Source organism: Podarcis erhardii (assembly GCF_964252035.2).
Source record: "Podarcis erhardii genome assembly, chromosome: 3".
Classification (NCBI taxonomy): domain Eukaryota; kingdom Metazoa; phylum Chordata; class Lepidosauria; order Squamata; family Lacertidae; genus Podarcis; species Podarcis erhardii.
The window spans coordinates 89,525,132-89,543,757 of NC_138507.1; the positions used below are offsets into that span (position 1 = coordinate 89,525,132).

General features: G+C 44.7%; 1 protein-coding gene across 3 annotated transcripts in view; it reads right to left on the bottom strand.

Moving 5' to 3' along the window:
• The window catches only part of RBKS (ribokinase), a 65,482-nt gene that overhangs the window by 23,939 nt on the left and 22,917 nt on the right, over positions 1–18,626 (bottom strand). For all 3 annotated transcript variants that reach the window (XM_081854201.1, XM_081854203.1, XM_081854202.1), the window contains exons 4-6: positions 18,094–18,156; positions 9,730–9,894; positions 4,592–4,683 (exon numbers count right to left, since the gene is read on the bottom strand). In XM_081854201.1, the coding sequence (XP_081710327.1) occupies positions 4,592–4,683; positions 9,730–9,894; positions 18,094–18,156 (320 nt within the window). The remainder of the gene's footprint in view (positions 1–4,591; positions 4,684–9,729; positions 9,895–18,093; positions 18,157–18,626) is intronic.

The following is an 18,626-nucleotide window of genomic DNA, read 5'->3' on the forward strand; positions in this document are numbered from 1 at the left end:
GTCCACTGCTCAGTCTTTTCCACCATCAAATGCCGTCTACGGTTAGCAAGTTTCTCCTAGTGCCTTGCCAAAGTCTGCTTCCTTAATAATTTCCACCATTTCATTCTAGTCTAGAGATGAAACCCTGTAGCGTTGGCCCTAGCCCTTCTCACCATCCCCCAAAGTGGGGCGCATGCTACAATGCCACAATGAGGCAATACCACAATGAGGTTCTTGAAGGAAGGGCAGGTTACAAGATGCAAATACATCTGCACCACACCCTGTTGATTGCATGGATTGTGATAGTACCTAGTTTAGAACAGAACACTGTGTTATTGCTTTAATCCCAGAGAGCGCCCACAGTCCTTGACTGTTATTGTCTGGCCCTCCTTCTGTGCTGCACAGTATACAAAGGTGGTTGCGGACTGATTAGGCAAATACAGATGCCTTTAGGAGTTTCTGCTGCGTCTGCCATCTGCAAAGAGTTGCCTCCAGCTGTATTTGCAACAATTGTGATGCAGCTGAGATAGAGAGGGAGAGGGGGGAAATGAGGACACCGCAAGGCAGGCCAGGAGTCGATTTCCCGCAAAGGTAACAGACACTAGACAGATGCTACGTGCCAAAAGTTAAAATGTACCACAAAGTGTCAATTGTGAAATTAAATATAAAACTGCTGGGCTGTGTTGGAAAGTTCCTCCCTCCAATAAAATCACTTTTTTTAAATAAAAAAAAATACAATTGGAGGAAATAACTAATGGCTGCTCTAAAAAAGAAAACGAAGACACAATAGCAGGAGGCCAAGGAGGATATTTTTAAAGAGCTTTCTACATAAGACCAAGGGAAAGAGATTCTCCCCTCCCCCCGGCTCCTACCACCACATTTTGCAAAAAGGCGTAAAACACTCACAGAGAGATGAGGAAATGACCAAATTACTTATATTGCTAATCTACAAGTCAATATACAGTCAATGTGGTACCCCTAGATGTTGTTGGGTTACAGGTCCCTTCATCCCTGACCATTAGCCATGCTGGCTGAGGCTGATGGGAGTTGGAGTCCAGCAACATCTGTAAGGGCCCCCCCCTATATCTACAGGTAATGCTGCTGCTGCTGCTGCGGAACCAAGTGCCTAAGCAGAAAATGCAGAAATGCAGAATTCAACAGCGTAAAGATATGCAAGCTCACATTCTGCAGAAATGAATTTCTAAGGTGTGACTCCTTATTTCATTGTACCCACTCCAAACTGTCACACCTTTAGAAACATGACCAGGCATGTTCCAAGTCTACTACGGAAAATGCAAAAATAGCAATGCATCTTCCATAACGTGGAAAATGCAAAAAAAGCATTGTGCCACCCAGCCCCAGCCCATTTTGCTCAGCAAAGTCCCATCCATTGTTGGGATTTTTCACTTGCCGTTAGGTCCACGTTATGGGTGGTGGTGGTGTAGAGACTACACTACTGTACAAAGATTGAGTTTACATTTGTTGCTCTGACCACCTTTGTCTCTGGCTCCACCCACCACTGTAAAATGGCCCTGGGGTGGCTTCCCTGAAAGGAATATGGTCCTCAGGCAAAAATATTTCCTATCCCTGAGCTTAAAGCAACAAAAACATAGGAGCCAAATCCTAGGAGCTGAGGGGGCTTCGGTCCTCCCAATAAAATATTTGAGGGGGCTGCCCCCCCAAGTTGATAGGCATTGTCATTCAAATGGTTTGTGTGTGAACCGTGTCATGTGATTGATTATGCAGGGCGGGGCTTACCTCCCCCCCATATTTTATTCAAGTTGGCACCCCTGAACAGAAGCGAGATGGGAAGGGGGCAGGTTTGGGCTTCCCTCCTCTGCATGCTTTTTTGTGTAAATAATAGCACACACATACCCCTTATATGTGAATGCAACAAATGCATTCAGTAACATACACATGGCTGGCCCTGCACATCTGAGATTGGTTTTTCCCCCTGGAATAACTCTCTAAAGTGCCAAGGACATTATAAATGCAACACCTACAACCATTTCCCTTCAAGTCTGAAATCACTTAGTGGCACACAACCTTAGGGTTTTGGCTTCCACAGGACCAACATTTGATATACTTATTCTGCAATTCTTTTATTAGAAGAATTAGAAAGAACAGAGAACCAGCACATTCCTGGGCAAACCTCAGGGATTAGGCTCTGCTGCATCTGGTGCACAGTGAATTAACAAGCCAGTTTCAACAGGCTTGATCTTTCTGGGAAAAGTCGGAGGGGGGAGGGGGACCGGACCAAACTACCAGCTAAGCAAAAAATCAGGAACTGATAATCTTGCAAGATGCATTCTCAGTATTTTGCACACGAACCACATACAAAGAAGTAGAAGCTGCACAAATAAAAGTTTATTAAAGCAATGAAAAATATGTCTCTGAAACCACAGCTTGTGAAATATCCTTTGTGGTAGATAGCCCACTGATATTATACCCTTGTTTTTTTGCTCCATTCTAGCACAACAATTCGGAATGAACAAAATGTTTCACAATACCAAGTATTTGTGGTTGTCGAAGCATCGACAAGTGTTTGGTGGATGTGCTTCCATCCAACAGATATTTGGAGGATGTAGCCCATGTGGCAGGGTTTGCAGCAACTTGGGGTACTTCCAAGGCTTTGCAAAGTCACAGACTAGTTTTATGCCTCTGCTGCCGAGAAGATAAATAACAGAAACTTCCTGTCTGATCCCATAACTGTTATCAGCCAATCATAAATGGACGATTACAAGCACACAGTATGAATTATTAAGGAACCTGGCAGAAACTTCACAGCTCATGTTGACAATGGGGTATAAATTTCCACTTCCCTTTGAAGTAGGTGGCTAGTCAGCGCAAAAAGTTGGACGGGCGTTAATTGTGATGAGCTCTGAATTCTTTTTTCCTTTAGAAATATTTCAAGATGATGATTGGCAGCTATTCTGCCCCCTACACACCCACCCACCCACCCACACCCTATACTGCTGTGTTCCATATGGTCAAGCTTCATCTGTTCCAGTACAGGTAATAATTTTACTAAATTATCTATATACCTGCTATGTGGGATCTTTCACCTCTCAACATGCTGGCCCTCAATGGGAGAAAACCTGGTGTGAGAGATGGCACCGTTCTTTTCATCTTTGGAACCATGTGGACGCATGAGAACTATATGGACACAGAGGTGGGCTTCAATCAGGCAGACCTGCAAGCTTGCCCCATCTCTGCCACAGGCTGACTGTGTGGACTTCCAGACATGATACAAGACAACAAATGTCAAGAGTGGAGTTGGATATAGCTGAGTAAGTTCAGCAAGGCAGTGCATTGGATCTATAGTTTAATGTTTACGAGCCTATATTCAAAGCATGTTTGCCCTGCTCTTCGATGAAAAAGGCTCCCAAATAAAGTTGCAGAGCAACTTTTTAAAAAGGCCGTCCCTGCCCTCAGCCTTACACTCTAGACACAACACAAAAAAGGGGGGGGGGGAGGATGGGTTGGGAGAAGAAAAGGCACAGTAGAAAGGGGAAAAGAGGAGAAGTGGAAAGTACCAGTTCTTATAGTTACAGTTCTTATAATGGTGGCTGGCTGGCTAGCTGGCATGGAAAAAAATCAGGTAGTCTGCTAGCACTGGGCACTGCAAGGTGACACCTGGAGGAGAAGATGACAGACTAGCCCTGCTTTCCTTCTCTTTCTTTCTTGCAGTCTGATGGAATCTCTCAGGTTTATACACTATGCTCTCCTAGACCCTCCAACACTCCTCAGATGAAAATAGGGACATTTCTCCTTCCCTCCCAACTGATCCTTCTCGACCCCCCATTTTTGCCACCAGCCAAGAGAGCATTTTCTATCAGAAGAAGGGCAAGTGCCACAATCACCACACCAAGGGGACACAGCACTCACACCCTCCACCACCCTGAGAAAATCACTTAATCCTCTTCTTTCATTTTATTCTTGTAATTCTGAACCATGATTCCGCATTACAAACCCAGCCATTGGACAAAGCTTTCAGAGTGGAAGTATGAACTGTATGTTTATTTCCTCTTTCGCGGGTGGCGCTGTGGGTTAAACCACAGAGCCTAGGACTTGCTGATCAGAAGGTCAGCGGTTCAAATCCCTGTGACGGGGTGAGCTCCCATTGCTCAGTCCCTGCTCCTGCCAACCTAGCAGTTCGAAAGCACATCAAAGTGCAAGTAGATAAATAGGGACCGCTCCGGCGGGAAGGTAAACGGTGTTTCCATGTGCTGCTCTGGTTCGTCAGAAGCAGCTTAGTCATGCTGGCCACATGACCCGGAAGCTGTATGCCGGCTCCCTCGGCCAATAAAGCGAGATAAGCGCCGCAACCCCAGAGTCAGCCACGACTGGACCTAATGGTCAGGGGTCCCTTTCCCTTTACCTTTTATGCCACTACAACCAGTGAAATGGAGACCTTTTGTGGGGGGGGGGGGGAGAGATTATCAGTTCTGTTTCAGGTGCTATCCAGCCCATTCCAAGTAAAGCCAGCATTGTACAATACAGCATTTTCAGAATCTGAACCAATTACTTGCATTCAAATGCAGCAGAAAATGTATTTAAAAAGTTGCATTGGTCCAGAGTGACCAAAGTCATCGTGGTGACATGTATTTACCTCAGTTTCATTGCAGCAGATGATGTCAGAATAGGTATAAAATTGTGGATCTAGGTCAGCAACGGCTGGAGCAGGATTAAATAAAGTCTTCACTATAAGAAAATGGAAAATGTCTAAATCAATGGCACATGATGCTTGAATATGAATAATTGGGCAGAATCCAGCAAAAACTCTGTGTTGTTATGGCGAAGGCACTTTCAGCTCCACATTCCTCACCAAGATATATAAATTACTTGCAGACCCACAAATCTTCAGGAAAATATCCTACTTTCTCATGTTACAAAACAAAAATGCAACTCCGATTCACAATAAATAATAATGGTTTAGTTAACCAATTTTGTTAGAATATTAAAGCCCTGATTATCATGCCACTGTCATCATAGTGAGAAAAGAAGAATTAATTAGCAAAATGAAAGCTCTGGTGAATTTAGAAAACAGAAAGTTGAGTTACTGCTAATTTGTTTAATATTTTTATAAGTTATTCCATCTAAGAATCACAAGGCTGTTTGCTGCTTTTAATTTGAAAATCAAAGGTGCATGGAAACTCACTCAGCTAATGGAAGTACCAAATACAGAATCCAGCTTGTCTTTAACATCCTGTGCCCTGTCAGCCTTCCATATAAAACAAACCCTCTTCCAGATTAGAAATGCAATTCACTGAGCTTGGTTCTGGTTATCCTAATGTTTACCTATTGCAGCAGGAATACTTCCAATGCGAAACATGGAAGGAAATGAAGCTCATACAGCAGAAATGGCAGCTCATTGCCAGCATGTGCCTCAGTAAATAAGCAGCCTGCCTCATCCCACAGAATCTCTGAAGTTTGGCCCAACCAAGGCTACCCGCTCAGCTAGCTGTTACACCTGGACCCTTCCTCAAAACCCTGGTCACACTTAATGCCTTCAAGTTGATTGTTGTCAGAGTCACCCGTGGTCCCAGCTCACAAGAGACCAAAGTCCACTCCAGCTTATGTACAAAAGCTTTTATTGAAGAACATTAGTAGCTTTACATCCGAGGTCCGTGACCCTACGTCTGTTACCCTTAGACCGCTGAAGTCCCCTCTGAGTCACTCCCGCCTCGACACCAGTTTAAGAGGCTTGTACTGGTCCACCTCTTTCTCTCTTTCCTTTTCCGCAGGGTCTTTCTGCCCCCCTGTTCTCTCCCTTCGGGACTCTCCCGAGGCTGAATCCTCTGCCGCCTCCTCCCCCCTCCTTCGGGCTTTGGGACCAGGCTCCTCCCCAGGACTCTCTTCATTTCCGCGCGCCTCCCATTTTGAACTTGGCGCGCTTACGTTGCTCCTGACCTTCCTTTCGACAGTTACACTGTCCTCAATACTACTTTCCTCCCCTTCCGGCAGGACGTTTTGCCTTGATCTCCTTCCCCTCTCTGCTTCCTGTTCTGCTCCTTCTGACACACTGGTCACTCCTCCCCCCTCACTCCGTTCCAGCAGAGCAGCCGGTCTCGCTCTCCAACTCCCACTGGGGGTTCCCCCTTCGTTTCCCTGCTCCTGACTGCTTCCCCCTCTAGCTCCCCTTGGCTTGACCAGAGGGGCTCCCTTTTGGGAGTCCTCCGATTCACTGGACGGACTCATGGACAATCTTGGGTCATTGTCATCCTCTTCCTCGTCAGTCTGGAATCCTTCCCCCTCACTCTGCGTCTCTCTCCCTGAACCCCTGACAATTGTCTTAGTCTCTGTAAAATATGGGAAACAGAAGTACGCAGTGCTCCTGTAGCACTCCCTAGTGCACTGAGTATAACCTAAAGTTGGGCTCAAATTCTCATGTTTTCTGATGATAGAGTGCCAGCAAACGGAAAAGATGTGCTTCAAGCTTTGTTGAGCTGGGGAAAAAATAGATTTTAATTTTTTTGAGGGGCAAGGGAGAGGGACTTGCAATTTGAGTTCAAGACACCATAGCCGTATCCTCCTCCTTTCCATAAACTTTCTGCCAATGTGACAAACAAGGTTGGCAGTCCTAGTGCAGTCAGAGGCCATTTCTTCCCAGTGTGCCTCTGTGAGAGGATGCCTTGTAACAACCTTCCAGCGGCATTGTTGGGGGGCAAGGGGTGGCTGTTCAATGGGGAAGCCACTCCTCTCTCCCAGCAATGCCTTTGGAAGGGTGCTATGTTGTAAAGTAGCACCCCCCTCACAGAGGCACAGTGAGGGAACCGACCTCGGATCATGCTAGCAGCACCCAGAAAAATGGTTATTTAAGAAAGGGGAAATGGAGGGGGGAGATTTGCCTAAACTATGCAGAAACTGAAATGTAAGCACTGGAAATGAAGTAAGGTTTTTCATCACTCCATCCCTCCAAACGGTTGAGAGCACACTTTTGTAGTATGAGAAAGGAGCTGTGAAGATAGGGAGGCACTTTCTATCCCGTTAGAGTACAAGCAAATTAAAGGAAAGGAGCTGGAATACGTCCAAGACAGGTTGCAAAATGCACGGGAGGATAATCCGTACAGTAATAGAAAAGGCTGCTCAAGCGACTACCAGCAATCTAATGCAACAGGGAAACCAACTCCCTATATTCTGCTGACTGTGTGATGGTAGTTTGGCACAATGCTCTCTAGCCCCATCAAGACACGGTAGGGTGGAGAAGGCAAGCAAAGCAGCTTGCCTCCTACTGTCTCCTGTTGCAATGATGCAAGCCTCTACTGTCAGGACTGCTGGCTTAGTCAGAGGGATGGCAATCTGAGGTCTGCAGGCCACGTCAAGAGAGTCAAGGCCCATCCCTGTCAGCTTGTGGTGGCATGCCTGCAAGCTGGTTTTCTTTGAAGCAAAGTGGGCAGGGGTCCACCCCTGGCGAGGGAGGGACAGCCTTAGCAGGTAGGACAAGGGGTCATCCCCCCCATTGGTGGCCACATTGCTTCAGGGAGCTACATCCCGGTGGTGGGCAGGGCCAGAACCATCCTCCTTTATCTCTCTCTCTCTCTCCCTTTCTGACACCCGCTTCTCTCTCTCCCTTGCATCAGCCAGTGAGCTACCTGGAGGTGGCACAGATCGCTCTTGCCTGAGATCTGAACTGATGGCTTGCAGAAAGCTTCTGAAATTAGACTGAAGGTGAAACTAGGGCCATAGGTAGCCCACCCCTGCCCTAGGGGCTTGGAAGCTCCTTCATTATATACCCTTAGGCGCCTGGCAAAAACATTCCTCTTCAACCTTTGGTTTATTGACACCCAAAGCCCCTTTAGAATGTGTTGGGGGTGGTGGTTAACTGAGTTGTTCTTGTTCTTATTTTTATTATGTATTTTATATTGTGATTTTATCTTGCAAATCGCCCTGAGACTTGTGGGTATAAGGTAGTATACCAATAATATATATTTTTTTAAAAAAAGCAGAATGGTGGGTGAATCAATGTTTTTGTTTAGGCACTTCTGAGAAAGCAGGGTCCATAAATGGGCGACTTCAGCTCTTCCATTTAACTACTCAAGCAAACAAGAAGAATAACATTCGAGTCAAGAATGCTACAATCGCTTTGGCATGCTGGATTTAATGACCTGTCCAGGCACTGTGCCAGTCAAAACAGAGCCCAGCGCTTAGACAAAAGCTGCCACAGGGACCTTTAATGACTACTAGGAGGACAGTGAGACATCGGCAAGTGTAACACTGTCGGTTCGCAGCCTTGTAAAACGGGGGTAAGTGAATGGGGACAAGAGAGCTTACAACCGCAAGCTTCCGTTTCCTCACTTCCCCCTTTCTTTTGAGCATGGCATCTCGGTGTGCATCTGTTAAACACAAATAGTCTAGTGTGCTTCCTAACATAAACCCCTGCATAAACATGCAGCATCTGCAGACTAAAGGAAAGGAAATGCCACTAACACACTCCAGCTAGGAGGGTGTTTAATACTGCGCAGTGTTAGCAAAGTGTTTATGGGGATGTGGTTAAACAAGGCAGTTTGACATGTTTGTCCTGTCATCTAGGGCAGAGGTGGCCATAGATTTACTGGAGTACGGAGCACACTGTGATGAAAGATGGAATGGTTAGGATGGTTCTGCTCTTCCAATTACACAGTCTCTTGCCTTAACTTGCTAATGCCTTTCTTGCTCACATTCACCTAATAATTTTTTATTTATTTTTGGTTTAACACGTGTGATGTAATGAAACACTTAATAATTTGCCCTTGCTGCTACAAAAAGAGCTCCTTCAACACTAATAAATTTATTATGGCACAACAAATTTATTATGGTCACTTCATAAGATGCACAAGGTTGTCACTCTAGCCTAGCGCAGGTGTGCACTGTTGAAACAAATGGGTTTTCTAAGCAAAAGATTACACAAACTTATGCATGTTTGCTCAGTGTAATTCAAATTGAATTCAATGAAGCATCCTCTGAGGCAAGTGGCTGTAGGACTGAAGTTTTACTAATTTCTGGGGTAGCAAGTAAGGAGAACAAGAAGGGTGACTGTAGGTGAAAGCAACATTCAGAGGTGTGACTGCTGCAGTAAAGGGTCATGCAGAAGAATTTAGCCTCACTTTCCACAAAACGTGGCTTATTGTTATGGATGAAGCAAAGACTGTGGTTTAAAACAAACTCTGGCCAATTTCTAAGCAAGCCAACTTCAAACTATGGGTTTCGAAGCTGGCTTGTTTAACTAAGCAGTTTGTTTTAAACCCCAGTCCCTTGGGCCGTACATAATGACAAGCAGTGTTTTGCAGAAAGTGAAGCTATGTAGTCCCCCTTCCAGTAATGGAGGAGGAAGAAAGGCAGGAGCATAAAAATCCAAGGCTTGCAATGGCTTCTTGCTGCTCGTGCACAGAACACTAAACCATGGTTTGACAACACCTTCCCAACTTATGTGCTCCAAATGTTTTTGGGCTAAAATTCCCATGGAGAATGATCAGGGATGATGGGACATGGCAGTCCAAAAGATATGGAGGGCATCAGTTTGGGGAAGGCTCCATGAACCCAGCCAGTGAGTATGTGCCTCTTATGACAATTAAGAGATGAACTTTGTCATGCCAATCAAATGAAATCATAGTTTCGCTCTTCTTTTCAAATCTGGCACAAGCTGCCAAACACACGTCACCTTCTTTTCCACTACTGAGTTTTAAAAATAGTCCTGAAGCCCTGCTTCCTTGAAAGGATATAAAAACATTTTAAAAGGGAGCAAATAATTAAGACAGATTATTAGATTACCTCCACTGGTGTGTGCCATTTTCAGGGCTTCCAGAGAAATAGCTGGGGTTATTTCAAGTTGGCAGACCATGACTTTAGCGTTTGAGATGACGTGCGCAGCCCTCTTTAAGTCATCAGAATTCAAAAGCAAATTTGCTCCTGCAACAATGACGATAAAGTTTTCCCCTAAAAAACAAACGAATTCTGGTTTTTAAAATGTTTACAAGTAACCATGCAACCAGTCTCTTTCGCAAAGGGATGGATTCTACCCACATAGCTGTACATCTCCCCTTCGCTTCAATCAGAGCTTGCACCTGGGGAACTTCATGCTATGTTGTCGTCTAAAATAATATTATGGTTTGAGCTTCCATAGGCTCAAGACAATTCATCAGATACATGAAGCACACTGGAGAGACACATCCTTAGGTCAACTGATTCCTAAGTGTCCATTAACGTTTGTCAAGAGGATGCTTTAACAGAAATGTGTCAGTGGAAAACTTTTTGGTCCCAATACAGAATGCCTGTCCCAATATATGAAAATGTGTGTTAGAGAGAGACTCGCTTTCGCTTGTCTACCACTGGCGCATGACTCTCAAGAGCGTTGGTCAAAGGGGAATACAACCCCTTTAGGTTTAAAAAAATGATCTGCTCAAAGTTCTTCTAATAGGGGCCCTTCAAGGCTGAGATTAAGCCAGCGTGGGGACAGAAATCATTCTGATGTGCTTTTATTTGTTTGCTTATTAAAAATATTTACATACCACTATTCATAAAAAGTGTCAGAGCAGTTTACAACAATTATACACAAAATCATTCAATTAAAACCATATAAAATGTTGAAATCAGAAAATAGCCAACTATTATGGAAATATGTTATTCTTAATTGCCTGCTTAAACCTGAGGGAATAGAAGAGTTTTCAACAGCTGTTTAAAAATTGAGACAGAAGGCACCTACTTAATGTTTCAGCATGTGTGTTTGTTTTTTTAAAAAGTACTGTGATGACTAGAACTTGCAAATAAGTGGACTAACAATTCTGAAATAAAACAAATAAACAGCAAGCGTCAAGTTATTTTAGAAGAGCCCACCGCTTCCTTGAACAGACACCACAACTTCAGATTTGTATTTTGATGATGACATCAGAACTCAGTTATGTTTCATTACACTTTATTCTGAGAGGGGTGGGTGGGGAGGGGAACGTGACAAGGGTCTGTTGCTTTCGGCAGCAGCTTGCGTTTATCATAATGTATAGCTCCAGCTTACTGTAGCATGCAGCCTTGCCTTTAGGGCGTGTTTTACAGTGGTGCTGTTGCACATACTGCACATCCAAGACAGAATAGTACAACTGCCTGGTGTGATTATATTCCTGGAGTCTCCATGACCCCAGGGAAGGAGATGTCAGTGCTGCTTCACCACACACTACACTGAGCCTGGCTTTCCTCCACACCAGTGTCTGCCTGCTCCTGAAGTTACTGCTATCGCTAGGGAGTGTTGCTAAGGCCATGTACACATTAAAGGCTTAAAATGCAGTGGGGCTGTGTTTCAATTCCATGTCGGTACACCGTGTCATGGTTTGATGTGTTTCCACTCCGGCTGTGTGTCGGTCAAAGGAGGGGCTTGAAATGCTAAGAAGGAGTTTAAACTTTATCTTTGTGATTCTGCAGTTTAGACTTCTCTCTTTCTCAGGAGTAAATCCCATTGCATTTGGAAGGTGTATTGGGTCATAGCTGCAGCCACAGGAAGCTGATCTCGGGGGTGGGGGGTGGGATGTAGTTGGGGGGATTAAGCTTCACTAGAGAAGGGTTGGGGCTTGCAAATCATGAATGGTCACCTGATTGGCTGTGGGTTGGTTGCAAAGAAAGAACTAAGCTTTAGGAACACAGTATTTTTCATGAATGAGATTTCCAAGTGCCTTGCGTGCAAAAAAGCGCCTCCCAAAAATACAGTGATAAGATAACATCATGAACTCACAGGGAGGAATTCAAGTTTCCAAAGCAATTAGGCCACTGGTAACATAGCTCAAACAGTCACATGTGAAAGCTTATTTTGGTTAAAGCCCAAGCTTTTTGCCCTTCTCTTTTCCCTAATAGACAAAAGACCTGTTCTCCAAATGTGTGGAGGGACAGCGGGAGAAGATCACACATGCTAGCCGGAACTACAGTATCTTAATTGGTTCAACCCCAAATTTCATGTGCTGCACAGGAAAGTCTGAAGTGGGAGACACATTCTGCTAAATGCACTTCAAATCCTTGCTGAGAATGCAGTTTGAATCCTTGTGTCTGAATTCATGCAGACCTAAGACTGGGATCCCTGACTGCATGAAGAATTCAAAGTGTATTCAGCCAAAAATATATCTTAAGAACTGTTGCAAAATCTCAGACTGATAAAATGTCAAGGGGTAAGAAACAGAGAATTATAGCTGTAAATATTTAAGTTAAGAGAATTTTGAGGGAAATTAAATATAGAAATGGAATGAAGGATTGCTAAAAAAAATTTTGAAACAAGGGTGCAGTGAAGGGGAGGCATGGGGAAGTCATGTGTTGTTTATGAATGTTTTTATTTGTGTGTTTTTTGTTTATGAAAATTAATAAAAATTATTTAAAAAAAAAACAAAAAAAAACAAAGTGTATTCAGCCAAACACCACTTGATTCCCCATTCAGACTCTCCTGCTCAAGGCACCAAGGCCTGAGTTATGGGTGGTCCAGTGTGTGGAGCTGCACTCTTCTTTCCATATTCTCAGTGAATGTCTGAACAGGGGAAAGAAACCTGCCTATTATTAACGTGCCCACCAAGAGCTCCCGAGGTGCACCTAATGTGCCCTGCACAGTGCCTGTTGTCCGTTCCCCATGTCTGGGAACAAGGTGAACCAGAGATGGAGATGGAGCAAAGGTAACTGAAACAGGTTCATGGGAGGCTGAGCTTGGAGCTGGCTTATGGGAGCATGATAAGCAGCTGTCATCCCAGCACAAGTCCAGGAGAGACTAGGAGGTTTATATCCGCCCAGGAAGCTCCTTCCCATTCCAGCTCAGCTGCTGGATATCAATGCACACCTGGTTCTTCTCTGGCTTCCTCCTGACTAGACTGCTCCCCACCCATAGTGAAGCACCAGGCAAGAACTCATCTGCCAGTTCTGGATTTCTTTTGGCCCAAACACCACCGCAGCCCCTGTATATGTGTGCATGTGTGCTCTACAGGTGAAGGTAGAGTCTGTGCCAGAGGCAAGCATTTGTGTGGTGGGGTCATGGGGGCAGGCAAATTGTTTTCGGGGCTGGTAACTAGAGGGCTTGACTGTGACAGCATTTTCTTCAGGATCCTCAGTGGTGTTGAGGGGTCTTCACAGTCCCCCTCCTCTTCCTGGGATGAGTTCCTCCTAGAGGCATTGTTGGATTGGACTCTTATCATTTCGTTTCTGAAAACCTCAATAGGAAGGTACTAGAAACTGTGCAAAAGTTTGTCCTAGATAACATTGGTCCTAGATATGAAGCTCATGATGCAATTTGTTGCAAAGCTTCCAAGACTTAAGAAGAAAGGAATCCACTTGTTGAATCACACCAAAGTCCATTGGTTTATCTTCAACAATGGCGATCCAGTTGTCCCTGGGAGATTCTCAAACAGTGCACGACTGAGATAACTATTACCAGTGTTTGCAGTGGTGCCTTTTAATCAGAGAAATACTGTCTAACAAAGTTTTCCCATGCGCCTAAGGACTTCCACTTGCACCCCCTCCTAAACCTTGCTCTGAAAGGATGGGGAAACCCCAGAACAGATTTGTGAAGTGCAGAAGGAGCAAGAAAACAAAGAAGGTAAGTTCTGTTTATTTATTTATATTCTGCCCTTCATCCGAGGATCACAGGGATAAACTTGTTGCTCAAGTGGAAGTCCTTGCATGACTGGGATGACCTTGTTGGATACAACTCAGAATTTCTGAGCTAAATAAAGTTTCCATTTTTAGCCACAATGGCCATTAAGATACTTACCCACCTGGTTATTTATTTATTTTTAAGTCCATATAAGCTAGTGGCCACTAAATATATCTCACACCACAGAATATGATAACTATTGACTGCATGAAGAACTAACTCATTTCGTTTGTTCTGACTGAACCGTTGAGACACCCTGAATTCTAGAAGGGCATCCAGAATCTGGAGCAAAACAAACACATTACAACCCCATATCAAGTTGTTAAGATCCCAAATGAATGTGGGTTACATTTATTAATATCTGTTGGGAGCCGCCCAAAGTGGCTAGGGAAACCCAGCCAGATGGGTGGGTTATAAATAATAAATTATTATTATTATTATTACATTAGGGTCTAGAGTGGAGAGATTGGGAAAAGGGAAAAGTTCCTGCACCTTCGAAGCTGTATCAAAAAGGGAATTTTAGAAGGTGCATCTTGCAGGACTATTGAAGTGCTGAAGTCCTGTCCTCTTTATTTCCTGCCCCTAATTCTGGGATATAAATATCATTATCCTCTCTTATTATTTTTAAGAGGGAGACAGTAAAGCAGAAAAGGAACTGCAAACATATTGTGGAATAGAAAATAAGCACCGTTAATTTGCTTTTTTAAAAAAAAAGTGGGTCCCAGGTCTGAAAAGTCTGAAGGCTACTGTTTTATGGTGAGACTGAGAATTCCACACTAGGAAGTGGATTAAGTGTCAAACTGACCAAGATTTGCAGGTGTCCTTTAATCTGGAGCATCTAGCTAGTGTTGCTGGACAACAGTGACCACACTTTGGCACACTGTCTCAACAACCTCAGCAGCAGAATCAGCATTCCTGTGTATCATTTTCTAAACCACTTTCCTCTGGCAAGCAAGCTACGACAGCTCACTGGGTGACAGTGTTCAAGTAGCCAAGGTCAAGCTGTGGGTGGAGCTCCTCTGTTTTTACCTCTTGCCTACGATGTTGAAAAACCCAACATGCACCCCTCTGGCTGTACAACAGCTGCCAAGTTTATTAAGCTAACACACGAGATCCACGTAACATCTCCCCACGCCCCTCCAGAGTCAAAGTTTGTGTTTGACATACTTTTCTTTAATCTTACTTCTTTAAATTTTACGTGTGTGTAAATACACACACACACACACACACACACACACACACACAAGCTTTCACTGGTATCAAGGTACACTTAAGACCTTTTGTACTCAGGCATCCGCATGCATGGAAAAAAGTCTTTCTTCAGTCTTTGTGTAATGATTAATTAACAGCAAAAGATACAGTTAAGCTGAAGCAGGCTTCTGCTGGTTTCCTGGTTTGGCTCCAACTCTGAGGGGGCCCTGGGCAAACTGTCTCTGTCTCCTGCGTTGGTGGGACCAACACTTACCTGGCAGTGTTGGTGGGTGGCAGCAGTGCTACAGTGATCTCCAAGCTGCTCGGCAACAAAATGAAGCTGAACGTTCAAGGACAGATAAAAGAAAGAACGTATTCAGCCAGCGCATTGTTAAACTATGGGACTTGTTTGCACATGAAGAAGTGATGGCCGCCAACTCAGAATCATAGAACAGAGTTGGAAGGGACCATGAGGGTCATATCGGCCAACCCCATGCAATGTAGGAATCTTTTGCCCAACGCGGGGCTCAAACCCACGACCCTGAGATTTAAGAGTCTCATGCTCTACCGAATAAGCTATCTAAAAGAGGATCGGACAAGTTCATGGAGGACAAGGCTATCAATGGCTATGTTCTACCTCCACTGTCAGAGGCATTGTACCTCTGAATACCAATTGCTAGGAACTGCAGAAGGGCAGAGTGCTGTTGCACTCATGTCCAGTTTGCAGGCTTCCCAAAGGTGTCTGGTTGGCCATTGTGAGAACAAGATGCCAGACTAGAAGGGTCATTGGCCTGTTCCAGCAGGCTCATCTTACACTCTGCTTTTTAGAATTTCCCAGTGTCCCAGAACAATGCTACATCAGAGGTACTGTAGGAAAGCGAAGTGCTGGATGACCTCCCCAGGTCTTTAGCACAGTGCTTGGCCCTGCCAGGGTTTTGAGCCCCCAGAAGCTGCCCAGGGAAGTCACGGACTTGTCCTGGCTTTTATATATATCGTTTAGCAGCCTATTTTGGTGCTCTCAGCTAGACTGGCCAGTATCCTTTGAGGTTTCACAGTCATAACATGCCGACACGCCCGATCAGAGGCCATGCCGGGGAACAAAGGAGATGTCATTCTCACCCAGAATTACTGTGTTCCCCCAGCACTATCTCACTAGACTAGCACAAGAAAAGCATGTGAATATTGGAGGTGATCACGGAATAGCAAGATACTGGGAGCTTATTGCAGGACTGAACATAGGTTGGGAAGGTCGTCCAAAATGCCATCGAATGCCATGCAGAGAAGAAGCCTTTGCATGAGCGGAAGTGAATTTTGCCCTCCAGATCCCAGCCTATGTCTACAAGTGCTGATCTTTGCTTGGTTTTTTGTGGAACTCGTGTATGGGGAAAACAAAGTTGTACCTTTGTCTTAAGCAATAGGTTCTGGGCAGGGTCAGCTTAACTGTACTAATTAACCTGATGTAGGCATATCAGCTATTTAGCCCATCAAATCCTTGCTCAGAACAGAAATAGCTCCTAGAAAAGAGTGTTATGGAATTTGATCAAGGATAACAAGTCAGCCATCGATCCTTTCCTCTTCCAGACTAGGGATGAATGTTCTCCTTTGGTTTGGTAAGAGCTAATCTGCACTTTTGGTGCTGGAGGAGACTCCAGAGAGTCCCATGGACTGCAAGAAGATCAAACCTATCCATTCTTAAGGAAATCAGCCCTGAGTGCTCACTGGAAGGACAGATTGTGAAGTTGAGGCTCCAATACTTTGGCCACCTCATGAGAAGAGAAGACTCCCTGGAAAAGACCCTGATGTCGGGAAAGATGGAGGGCACAAGGAGAAGGGGTCGACAGAGGACAAGATGGTTGGACAGTGTTCTCGAAGCTACAAACATGAGCCTGACCAAACTGCGGGAGGCGGTGGAAGACAGGAGTGCCTGGCATGCTCTGGTCCATGGGGTCACGAAGAGTCGGACACAACTAAACGACTAAACAACAACAACAATCTGCACTTTACAAGAGGACATCTCACACGTAAGAACAAGTCAAACAATGTGGAAAATTACACAAAGCATTTGGAGGGAGAGACAACACAAGGAAGGGGTCTGCAGAATACTACAGTTCTGTCAATGCTGTCAGAGCCTGCTCGACCCCAAGGCATCTGCCCTACCAAAAACTCATATGTGGGTCAGTAAAATGTCATAGCAAATAGCCGGAAGACCCCAAGTTGTCATAATACTCGCTCTTATTCCCAGGATAGCTATATTCAACAGCAACAAGGGAACATCTTGTATCTCAAAGGAATGGTGGGTGGAGATAAAAAGATGACAATAACAAGGAAGAATGGAATGGCGGTTTCTTATGGTGGAACAAAACAGTTCAAGGGCCCTGATACTACCTGACACTGCCTTGCCACTTTCTCTCCCCACCCCCACTACCTGGATGGGGATAGGTAAAAGGTAAAAGGTAAAGCAGCCTTGGACTATGGGGTTGTGGTGCTCATCTCGCTTTCAGGCAGGGGGAGATGGCGTTTGTCCACAGACAGATTTCCGGGTGTTGTGGCCAGCATGACTAAACAGCTTCTGGCACAACGGAACACTGTGACGGAAACCAGAGTCCGTGGAAATGCTATTTACCTTCCCGCCACAGCAGTACCTATTTATCTACTTGCACTGGTGTGCTTTCGAACAGCTAGATTGGCAAGAGCTGGGACAGATCAATGGGAGCTCACCCCATCACAAGGATTCGAACTGGCAACCTTCCAATCAGTAAGCCCAAGAGGCTCAGTGGTTTAGACAACAGCGCCACCCGTGTCCCGATCTGGATGGGATAGCCTGGCTTCCGTTGGCTCTGCTGTGTAACCTGGGAATGAACCTGGGACCTTCTGCGTGCAAAGCAGATGTCCTACCAATGAGATACAGCTCTTCTCCCTTCTGTTATAAATGACCTTTTCTTGAAAATATGAATGGTACAAAACCTATCTACGAAGGCTTGCGAGAAAAGGAAGAGCAGGATAAAACTGCAGGTTTTATTGTTACCGAGCAAACTAATTCCGCTAAGCGAGGATAGTGTAAATGGGAAGAGTAATATTGTACTGACTAATGTAATGAACTGTAGAGCTGTCCTCCCTGGATGTTGTTGGGTTGGTTTTTCTTTTCTCTACCTCCGCTCCAACAGTTATTTATTGTCCATGCATGAGGAGAACTTTAGTTTTCAGTGAACGCAAAACCACAGTGCCACTTTAACTTTCAGAATCCCAGAAAAATGATTGATTCCCCACCCACTTCAAAACCCAGCAACTTCATTAGAAGAACAGTTGGGAAAAAATTCAGAATATCCCTAGATACCCACCTTCCTTGTTGACAATGATCGAAGCCGCTCCAGTGGCAGCACCCTCTGTTTGGCCCACAAATTCTAGAATAAAATAAAATAAATAAGGCGTAATGATTTAGCACAGTACTTATGGCAATTTTAAAAAAAGAAAGAAAAAAAGATGCCATTAAGAATAGTGAAAACTAGGATAAATCCACTGGTGTGTGTGTGTGTGTGTGTGTGTGTGTGTGTGTGTGTGTATACAGTGGTATCTTGGGTTAAGAACGTAATTCGTTCTGGAGGTCCGTTCTTAACCTGAAACTGTTCTTAACCTGAAGACCACTTTAGCTAATGGGGCCTCCTGCTGCCGCTGTGCCGCCACTGCACGATTTTTGTTCTCATCCTGAAGCAAAGTTCTTAACCCAAGGTACTATTTCTGGGTTAGCGGAGTCTGTAACCTGAAGCGTATGTAACCCGAGGTACCACTGTGTGTGTGTGTGTGTGTGTGTGTGTGGTGAACTGCAGCAATACCAGGGTGTGAGGAGAACCTCATATATGCTAAAATAAAATCA